Below are 11255 nucleotides of genomic sequence, written 5' to 3'. Positions count from 1 at the left end.
TGTGTCTGTGTCTTGTGTGCGTTTGTATTTGCCTGCATGTAAGTCAGGGTCGAGGGCAATTCACTCAGAGCAAAGTAGATTATCAATAATGAAATTCTTGACTGAAAATAAACTGGGTTTTAGCGAATGAATTGCAATGAAGAGTGCAAGATTATATCTGTACTTTCTGTTGATTGCTGTTTAAAGTGAATTCTCCCCAACCCTGGTGTGAGTAGTCACCGCTCTCCTCCAGTCTGTCCTGTATCCAGGGATGTTTTGCATTGAATTCTACTGTATACACTACAAATTATAAGGCATATCACCTCCTCCCTGTCCCACACAAGCCCTCAGTGCCTGTCAGCCTACTGCCTCCCCTTTGTGTGTGTGTCTGTGTGTGTGTGCGTGTGCGTGTGTGTGCGTTTGGATGTACACACATGCCTGTCTATACATGCGTGTGCACAAGTGCGTGCGATTGAGTGTTCAGTGTTTCCAATGAGTGGGGTCATATTTCGTATCTACTTGCACACACTACTAGTGCACATCTGACACCCTTCTTTAAGCTGTTTGATGCGTTACCATTACATTAATCTTCTCACAAAGTAGTGTAATACTATGATTTACTGTAGCTTTGGTTTTATTGCTATTTTGCATTTATAGTTTGGTTTTTATTCTGCTTATTTATAGGTGCTGTATTTTTCATTTAATGTCTTATCATTTGAGTTGTCTATTTTTTAAGGGATTATACTGTTCCTGAGGGCAAGTAACATTTTTATTAGACGTATAGACTGCCGGCAGTATTGGTTAATATTTACAAAGATGTACTAGTTCTCATTTGTTTGTATATTCATGAATCCTAAAGTTTAGTGTCATTTCAATCGCTTTGAAAAAGAAAAAAAAAGGTGTTTGCTACAGTTCATGCTCCCGTAAGCATTAAGCTTTTTACCACAACAGTTATGCTCTTAAATTGCTTGCTAGAGAATCAAAGTACATATCAAGATCAGCGAACATATGACAGCATATCTCTTTTCCTGTTTTCTATCCTCCGATAATGTTTTTTTTCCGGCTGTTTCTTGGGGCCAGCCCAACACTAACGCTCGGCAGCTTTCTTTTAGATGGAGGTAATCACATTAACATCATTCACACTTTGTCAAATAGGTCAAATGAAATTACCTAGACTTGAAAATGCAAGTTAACTTGAAAGAGGTCATTATCTGCCAAATTGAGATTAGAGAAGCGTACCAGCTAGCAGGGGTGCTACGTCAGATTGAACAGATAGCCAGCCTATGATTATGCAGAATTTCTATTGCAGTCCGTAACGAAGCACTTATTGGGATCTTTTTTTTGAAGACTTTCTTGGGACAGGGTCTGTAAACACTACAACAGAGTACGATCCCGGGGATCCTGGGAAATGTATGCCTTTTAAAAAAGAAAATTGGTTGTGAACCAAGCACAGACTCTTCTCTGCATCCTAACACTAAAGTTCAAACATAAGATAGCTGTACCCATGTTTTCTACATTATGAACTGTGTTCTTATACAGTAGCCCCTCATTTCAAACCACAGATCCCTGTGTGACTGAAAGGGCCCTTTTGTCCTGTACAGTTGTAGATATTATGAGCAAACACCTGCTTTGGTTTCCATCCAAAAATCTCCTCAGTCCACCCTTAAGCCTGCCCTCTTCCCTGTACTTCCAGATATAGTCGCAGCCTGTCAAAAGATACCGATAACCTCATTGCACTGCGTTAAGATGCATTACTTCAAAATTGGATTTTCTAGCGTATCTAATAATTGTAAAATTCCTCCAAACATTGGCGCTTCCTGTGGACGGCCGGTGTGAAACATCCGTCTTCTGCAGATTACTGAAGGCTTATTGCTTTCTGTTGGACTGCTTGGACCGGACGACCACAGTGTGTTTTAATGGTGACGAATAGCTACTGTAAAGAATATAAGCACTTAACCCGTTTGCCATTTTATAGCCAGATCCATCAACTCACCTTAAACCACGTGAGATCATCAGATTTGTGCCTTTAACTGCCAAGCAGGGCACCAAACTAGTGATGTCATTTGATGTAGTCTATTTCACCAGATTTGTTCATAATATATCCCCACATCTCCAACCCAAATTTATTTCTCACACACTTCATAGTGGTACTTTTTAAAGTCGACTTCTCTCCGGAGAGGGTTGTGTATAATTCCTGGAGTGCAGCGAAAGAGTAAAGAAGAAGAAAATGAGCTTGTTGTATTTCTAATGCCTGACCTGCAAGACACGTTTCGTTCCGGGTCTTATTTCAGACCCGTTGTTTTCCCACAATGCATTTCTTGCGTTGTACATAACCGCAACTAGCAGCGAAAGGCCAGAGCATTGAATGAAGGAGGAAGCATGCAGAAACAGCGTACACTGTAATAACACTGAATTTATTCATAGGGCATTTTGTATTTTTCTGTTTGTGTCAGGTTTGCTGTGACATTAATAATGGCACTACAGGTATTGATAATGACGTGTGCCAATTCTAATGGTTATTTGGAAAAGAGACGTGTACATACGGTCGATCAAGTAGCTATTGACTCACTATTGTCACAGTACGCTTTTGTTTGAAGGCAGGAGGAGAGAAGGGACGATTCAGGACTTTTCCATGATCCACAGATATTTTTCTACAAATTTAAATCAGATGATTCTATACACTGTTGAATAACATTGTAAAGGTGTAACAGATGCTGTATATCATATCATATGTTTTCTGAAGTCGTAAAGCTTTACTGTATGATCTGTTGAAGTAGTGGTTATTCATTTGACATATTAGTTGTAATGGAAGCCTGAACAGCAGCACTGGTCACCATATTCAGGAAAAAAAGAAAGAGAGAAAAACCTCAGATGTTTTTTGTAATACTTTTAGAATATATCTTATGAAGTGGGTTTTTGTAAGGAAACACTTTTTCCGAATCGGTGGTGCTGTATGCATAGCACACTCGGTAATATATACACACATATTACAGCGCAACACACTCATCCTTTAACCCCCCCCCCCCCTCCACTGTACTCGCGTGCTTTTTGTTTTTTCGGGTTTTCTTACGCTCACATTGGCTCCAGCTAATTGTTTAAGTCTTAAACCATTTCCTCTTGTTTCTTTAGTGTTCCATGCTTAACTCTACAGTTTCTAACACCCAGAGATCAACTCTGGGAGCGAATAAACATTTCAGTGAATGCTCACAAGATTAAAAAAAAAAAAAAAAAAGAGGAAGCAAAAAGCCAAATAGTGAAGTAGTTATCCACCTCTGTTGAAAGGTTGCTGACAGTCGTCTGAATGTTGCTACCTTGTGTCGTCGCTTCAGTTCACCCACAGCTTAAACCACAGTATATAGTCTGACAACCAAATGACCTTTTGGAAAGCTTTAAGATGCTTGTTGAGGCTTTAGCGGGTTCAGAGTTGTTTTTAGATGATTTTTTTTCCCCAAAACTTTGTCATCAACAATGTGGAAGTAATAATTCTCATAACTTGTCCCACTGCCTATTTTGTGAGTGTGTGTGTGCGCGTACATGTGTGTTGTAGTACAAAAGGCTGCATGACTGTAAAGGGATGGTTAAGATGTTTTTTGAAAGATGTTTCCCGAGCACTTCTGTCACTCCTGAGATGCTTTATTCTCCCTTTTTTGGGGTCTCCCTCCCTTTTGGTTTTCCTCATGTATCATTGTTTCTTTATCTTTCTATTTACTAAACGTATCATGTTGTTTGTTCTCAGCACTGTAAAACAGTCCCTTCTACAACATTGAAAAGCAATATCACTGTATGAAACGTTCACAATGTATTTGTTATGATTGACATTTGATTCATCATCATTATTATTCACATGCACCCTAGGTGTGATAATTGAAGTAAATCTCTTTTATACAAATACTAAGAGTGTGCTGTGTTAGTTTTTATGTTTTGGTTTTTGGTTTTTGGTTTTGATGGGAGTGTTCCTTGTTTAACACGTGGATGGTCAAATAAGTATTCTCAGAGAAAGAGATCTGTTAGAATCATAAAAAGGGAAGGTGTGTATCAGTAGCCTAAAAGGGGTTTCAGTCATGTTTGGGCTTTTGGACTCTGCTTCTGCCATTTACAGCCTCCACAGGTGAGTTATTTCTACTATAAATACAATCTAAAGACAAATGAGACGCGTGAGTAAAGAATAATCTACCAATCCTCTTTCCTCTCCGCCCCACAACAGGCCGTTATGCAGAGCTGCAGGTGGAGTTTTCAGCTGCAGTGCGGACCAGTGCGGAGCAGAAGGAGCTCATCCTGAAGCTGGAACAGGACCTGAGCACCATCCAGGCCTTGTCCTCCCTGCCGCGCCCCGACGCTGACGGGTCGGAGGTCACCAACATGGAGAACATCCCGGAGCCCATCAAAGAGGCCTCTGCCATGTTTACTGGTGTGTTCTTTAAGGGACCGTTGGAGCAGTGTCTACTGTCGACCCCAGAATATCTTGAAGTGATATAGCGCGTTTGAATCGGTACAATTAAGAACACGGCGAATTTAAGGTGATGTACTCCAGAAAGCGAAGCACACCAATGCTGCAAATCAGCCAGATGAGAGCGATTTTAAGAGTTCCTTTCCTTTCATTTGACCCTCAAGGAGTCCAGTTCAGAGGTTTTAACTACAGTTTGACAGACTCGGCCTGTCTGCAAATAAGAGATATTAGCATCCAGTTTTAACCACAAACTATAGTTAAAATTACAGATTTTCAAAATATTGTTTATCATATAGCTTGACTATATATGCATGTGAACAGAGGAAGTGGATTATGGCATTCAAGTCTATTTTTTGTGTGTGTAACCTCCAGGTTCAGGCGTGGGCCCCCATCCTGAGCTTCCTCAGGGCCAGATGGACTCTCTGCTCTCCATCATCTCCAGCCAGAGGGAGAGGTTTCGCTCCCGCAATCAGGAGCTGGAAGCTGTGAGTCACGATCTCTGCCACACACACACACACACACACACACACACACACACACACACATCCTGTATTACTGTGTCTTTTTCTAGGAGAGCTAATTTCTCATGTTTGTTTTCTCTGTCCCCTGCAGGAGAATCGCTCCATGCAGCAGACCATGCAGGCGCTGCAGAATGAACTGGACAGCCTGAGAGCAGACAACATCAAACTCTACGAGAAAATCAAATTCCTGCAGAGCTACCCTGGCAGAGTGCGTGTGTGTGTGCATGAATGAATGGATGAATGTGCTCTAGTTATGGTCTTGTTTCTTATATCTTGATTATTTGGTGGAATCTGAACCCTTAAATATTTCGCAGGAACATTTTTGCCATGTGTGTTTTCTCTGCGCTGCAGGCTGGCGGTAGTGACGACACTGATGTGCGCTACTCCTCCCAGTACGAGGAGAGACTGGATCCATTCGCTTCCTTCAGCAAGAAGGTACGAGACACACCTTCAGTTCACACAAATGAAACTCTTCTCTTAAACTCCCTGAAACCACCTGCCATCTCTTGGGCCGTTTTGTTATTTTCTTTAATAGTTTGTTATTCTGATATTTGACAAGTGACCAGCCATCAATGACAGGACGTTATGTTTGCTACACAGCTGCAATAGAGCTTCGTTTGGTGTCATTCCTACAGGGTCAAAGGTTAAGTTGTTTGTAGATTTTGTACGGACGTTGAACAGTCGTTCAGAAATTACTTACAATTGAGAGTAAGAGACCAGTTTAGCCAACATGTGTATTGAGTAAACTTCAAAATGTTCTAGTCTCACTGTTGCCATTTCTATTGTTTTCACACCATTGGTGATGAAGCAACAAGCCTCTTTGTGGGCTTTGTTGAAGGTCATTCTGGGGAATGTCGGAGCTGAATTTGAGGTTGATAAGGCAGCAGTTTGAAACAAATTACATATTCTATGGAGGGAAATTACACCTCCTTACTCAAAATATCTCCCTGAAGCAAATGCCCCAAAGACCACAGACTGTCAGAATGAAATATGTAAAAACATCTGGAAGTGTATTTAAAAATTGTAATAATATGGATTCATATTTTCCAAATAGTTGTTTTGTTGAGGCCCACTACTCTGTGTTTGCAGGAGCGTCAGCGCCGATACTTGAGCCTCAGCCCCTGGGATAAAGCGACTCTGAGCCTGGTAAGCCTCAAACACACACACACACACCGTGTATATGTTGTTGTACGTTCTATAGCTTGACTAATCCACTGTTGTTGTGTCTGTCAGGGTCGTGTGATTCTCTCCAACAAGGTGGCCAGGACTGTTGCTTTCTTCTACACCTTGTTCCTGCATTGTTTGGTCTTCCTGGTGGGTCTTCTGATGCAACATTAATGTCTCTGTCTCATCGGCTTCAGTGATCTTACCTCTTGTCTGATTCCTTATATTTTTTTCAGGTGCTGTACAAAACCGCCTGGAGCGAGAGTATCGGCAGAGATTGCTCCGCTTTCTGCGCTAAAAAGTGAGTTTGTTCATCGGGCAGCTTGAACATTTATGATATCACATCACGTATGAATTGCCATTTTGATCACATTAGCAAGAACCTGATGTCATTTTTAAAATTGTCTTTATTTCTATCTCACTTCCAGGTACTCTGACCACCTCCACCGCTTCCATGAGAATGACCAAAACCTTTAAGCTGGTTCAGCCTTCAGCAGCATGCACGTCCTGCATACGAGTTTACCTAATCAAGCTCCTCATGGAGGCAGAGCTTTACCTTTTGTTTCTGCAGTAACTAAACTCTCCATGAGGGGGCGCTGCAGGGCTGAAAACTGTAAATCAAAAGGTTGATAGATTCAAAGACGGGTTCTTCTTGTTTTCATTTCCTGATTCTTGATCTTTAACAAGTTGCTATTAATATATACGTCAAGCAAAAACAATAATTTAAGGTTTCTCATACTTGGTAAACATAATACATTTTATTATTAATCTATTAATCTGTGCCAGGGTGGAGCAAAAATGTAATGAAGGTAAGATTATGTTCATCATCTTGTACCAAAGGGACTACATCACCCGGGTCGTATGGTGTTTTTTTTGTGGATTAAGTTGGAATTTGGAGTAATTTGAGAATGAAATCAATAAAGACAAAGTTAATGTCTGATTTTAGTTTAATATGGTTAACATTATAGTTTGTTTGATTGGAGAGTGTACTGTGTAAGGATGAGGTGGTCATTTTAAGAGTGTTTGGTGGTGGAACAATATCTACAGTAGTTAAGTTCACTTGTCATTACTCTGAGATTTGCCCTACTTGAGTTTGACTAATATGATTGATTAAGCATAGCTATTAATGACTTGTGACTTTGGCACAGAATTATTTGTCTTGAAGAGATTTAAGGAATGTGGGTTTGCAGCAGTAACTCACTAATGGTTACCGAGTCCATCATCCTAATATTCTTCTCCATGTGCATGTTTACCTGCTTACTTCTTTTTTTTTTTTCTGACTGGCATTCCAGATATATTCCAGAATAAAGGCTACGCAGCATTTGTTCTCGCATCATTTTAATTTAAGATGTCATTCTGAGATGTGTGCAATAGTGAAGATGGCACTACATCGAATGGCTCATGAGTCCTCACACAGAATGTATTCATGAGAATAGTTTTGCAGCAAGCTTGTTTCAGGATAAGTCTCAAGATATTCCGTATGTTTCTTATTGTCAACGTCGCTTCTTATGAAAAGACAAAAACCAAGAATGAATTCGTCGTGAACTGGAGGGATGGGGGTGCAACTATCTACCTTTTATTCTGCAATTAATGACGCTCCAGCGACATACATGCATGTGTACATTGTTCCTTCTTACATCAAGTCTAGGCCTAAAATGTTTGTGGCTGACAGCAGAGCATCTAGGCTACCATGTCTACTTGTTGAAAATCACTCTCCTAATACTGGATTATTGTCCAAAAATGATTAAAACATATCGATGAACCAGTGTTTCACTGAATGACATGTTCTTTCAGCTGTAAATAGTCTCGATAAATGTACTATTTACTCCCGTTTGAGTAATGTTTGCTCAGAACCTTCTGCGCCGTCCGGACATCCGTCTCTCTCATTCGCGTGAACACGATATCTCAGGAACACCAGGAGGGTAATCTCTTTACATTCGGCACAAATGTACAATCGGCTTAAATGATGGAACTGATTAGAATTCGGTGGTCAAAGATCACTGTGACCTCACAAAACAACTCAAGAATGCATATGCTAATCATGACGAACTCACACAAATGTCTCGGCGGATGAAATGGAAGTGATGACATTTTGAACAGAGGTAGACTTAAACTGCAACTGGACCGGTTGGCGGAGACATACAACCGAGAGGCGGTAATGCTAGTTTTAAGAAATTACTGAGGCTTTTAAAACAAAGTATATACTCTCAACCCATTTTTAAAAAGTGTTGTCTTCAGTAGGAATGAATGGGCGGGGAAGTCATGAAGTCTTGAGTTAGTTTTAGTCTTTGCATGGGATTTTTTTGATCATAAGAAAAAAATTTCACCAGTAGCTTTTAGACAATAAGTAATATAACAATAGTCTCTTCTACACAGGTCATGGTGGTAAAGAGAGAAATGTGAGCTCTCAGCAGCTGAGCCAAGAGCAAGAAAAACCTCCTGACTGCTCTGTAACACTGAATAAATGTGCTGATCGGTGATTCGAGCCTCAGCAGTCCCACTGAAGGCTGCCTGCATTTGAGTGTGACTGAAATAGACTGCATTTTTCATGAGGCCGCCTCTTAAAAATCACCTCAGCTCGGTCATTAAAGAGTAACGAGACAGGCAGTCTCCACACACACTTCCTCCTGCTCCACTGTGCCCTCTATCTTAAGCCCCCTTTTGCTTATCAATCAGAGCAGACTCTGAGCTATCTCAGCACAATTACAGCCTCATTCTTCCACCCGCAGCAGCAGCGTTCACCTTTAACCCCAAACCTTGGGATTCACACGTTTTTTTACTTCGCCTCTCCACGGTCTCCATCTTTCTTTCTTTCCCTTCACATCCTTTGTCTCGGCTTCTCCAGCGGTCTATCAATGGATCCATAAATATTAACCTCCATCTGTGGAATAACAAAAGTCTTAAGTAAGCCTAATGGTCTGAGGTTATTTTTACTGCAGTGGACGGTTCACCTCACGTGGTCTGAGAGCTTCCTTTAACTACATAACTACAGCATATACTTGATTGGTCAGCATTTACATTTTTGCACTGTCATGTTTATCTTGAGACCGTTTCAAGGAGCATATGTCATCCTGCAAACTGTTAGGAGCGTATAAAGAAGATGATAATGGATTATTTCAATCTTTCTTTCATCGTCGATAGTTTTCATTTCCATTATGGGCTCAACAGAGGGCAGTAAAGTAATGCTTTATTACGAATATGAATTATTTAGCTGACCCTTCTGATGGTATTCCGTCTGTCTGCTCTCAGCTTCTTCCTGCATCGCCTTATCTGTTTTGCCTTGTGTGTTTATTTTATGGCATTTAACAAATAAAATTGTGAATGGAACATTTCTGTCAATGTATTTGCTGTTGTCTCTCTCAAGCATCAGCTGTGAAACCATTGCTGTTCGCAGGAGGGAGTACAATATTATTAGAAGGCAATAGATTGTTTATCAAAAAGGACGACGGCAAACACAACCGCAAAGTACAAAACCACCACGGCAATTGTAATTTGTTCAGGTATTCTATATAATAAGATATAAAAGCTTTAAAAGTTTTTTTTTTTATTATCTGTCTGGACTCCCTGTGGTGCTGACACTGCTTTAAACATTGATACGATAATTTAGACCAATGTACGGAAATTGATTTTACAGAAAGAACAGTTAACAAAATGGTTTTATAAACATTTTACATTGTCTTTAAATACTTTAAAAGTTGAACATAGTTTGGATCGTGGCAGGTAAAACAATAATTATTATGGAGCAAATTAATTTGGACCAGCAACGAACAAACATGTTCAATTTATAATGATTGCCCAGAGAGAAGCAGTGCATCGTCATCAAGAGGCCGGAACCAAAGAATATTCGGCATTTTTGCTTCATAAGTTGATTTTTCAGTTTCAGCAGTTTTAAGCGGAGCTGCAGATAAGTCTTCGTGAGAGAGGAGTTATGTAACGCTTCATATGAATCCTGCTTTAGTTATCAAGTCATATTTTTTTTCTCCCAGACATCCCTCCCATTCAGAGGCGTCCTCTTCATTCACTTATCTGTGGCTGTGAAAATCTCATTTACTGCATTCACAGAACCAACACACCATTCAGGATTGTTCTCCTTTGTGTCGCTAAGTAGCTCAGACCATAAACTACCGAGGACTGTTGCATGGATACAGTGTGTGTGTGTGTGTGTGTGTGTGTGTGTGTGTGTGTGTGTGTATATATGTGTGTGTGTGTGTGTGTATATATGTGTGTGTTTGAGAGGTGTCATTCATTTTAATTTGGATAAATCATTCTGTCATAATCCCCTTTGGAAATGCCTCTGTTCCCTTTCTCTCTTCCGTCCTTTCCTCGGTCTGCATGCAGTCGCTCTACACCCCCCCCCATCCCCCTCCCATCATGGGCGTTGCTATGGAAACAGGCCTCCTCTGTCAGGTGGCTCCATGCTGAATGCTCCCCTGCGCTCTGATTTGCTCTGACACCGTCCGGCTGAATCACTCGGCCACGTGATCCCGGATCAGCTTCTCCGGATGCTGAATATGGAGCTGGTCTCTCTCTCTCTTATGACCCCCCCCGCCTCCCTCTCACCTCATCTGGGGGAGGTGATAGGAAGTGACGGGTTGATCTAGATCTCGTTAATTTTGCAGACTGTACAGTCATTGCAAAGGAAACACATAATTGACATATTCAAATGATATAAATCAGCCACAATTCTAAATGAATGAACCCTACTGTTCCGTTTGGGATCAAAAAACGTTCATTTATCAGCTCGATACTCCTCCTAGATCCCAAATAAGTACATTTTCTATTTCTGATGCTGGAGATTGTTCACAAGAGCACAAACAAACAAAAGAAATATATATTGGTTAATGCATGGCCCACTTCATGAAAGTGCTATATTTCCTTATTTCGTGTTATAGCAATGCTTTATGGCCATCGTGTCGCTTTCATCAAATGTACAAACTCAGAGTTAATACTCAATACATGTTGGGTTTTAATAACGTCAGAGGAAAAGAAATGTAAATATTCACACCCATAAGTAATAGTAAACCACAATGTAGAAATACTTTAAGTTAAAATCCTGCATTATGCATTTACTTAAGTAAAAGTACAGAAGTAACATCAAATCGCACTTCAGCTATACAAGTACTGTTTCTGCAGTGAAATGTCCC

At 40.5% G+C, this 11255-nt stretch overlaps 1 protein-coding gene across 2 annotated transcripts in view; it reads left to right on the top strand.

Annotated features, from left to right (window-relative positions):
- The window catches only part of cux1b (cut-like homeobox 1b), a 57392-nt gene extending 50565 nt beyond the window's left edge, over window positions 1-6827 (top strand). For both annotated transcript variants that reach the window (XM_031860552.1, XM_031860551.1), the window contains exons 15-22: window positions 4184-4387; window positions 4799-4911; window positions 5039-5155; window positions 5299-5382; window positions 6037-6093; window positions 6181-6261; window positions 6348-6412; window positions 6540-6827. In XM_031860552.1, the coding sequence (XP_031716412.1) occupies window positions 4184-4387; window positions 4799-4911; window positions 5039-5155; window positions 5299-5382; window positions 6037-6093; window positions 6181-6261; window positions 6348-6412; window positions 6540-6588 (770 nt within the window). In that variant the 3' untranslated portion in view covers window positions 6589-6827. The remainder of the gene's footprint in view (window positions 1-4183; window positions 4388-4798; window positions 4912-5038; window positions 5156-5298; window positions 5383-6036; window positions 6094-6180; window positions 6262-6347; window positions 6413-6539) is intronic.
- Window positions 6828-11255: the final 4428 nt, after the last annotated feature.

This window comes from Anarrhichthys ocellatus, unplaced genomic scaffold (genome assembly GCF_004355925.1).
Source record: "Anarrhichthys ocellatus isolate YVR2014 unplaced genomic scaffold, GSC_Weel_1.0 scaffold24, whole genome shotgun sequence".
In the NCBI taxonomy this organism is placed as follows: domain Eukaryota; kingdom Metazoa; phylum Chordata; class Actinopteri; order Perciformes; family Anarhichadidae; genus Anarrhichthys; species Anarrhichthys ocellatus.
The sequence above is the reverse complement of the archived record's forward strand: the minus strand, read 5'-3'. Positions and strand labels throughout refer to the sequence as shown.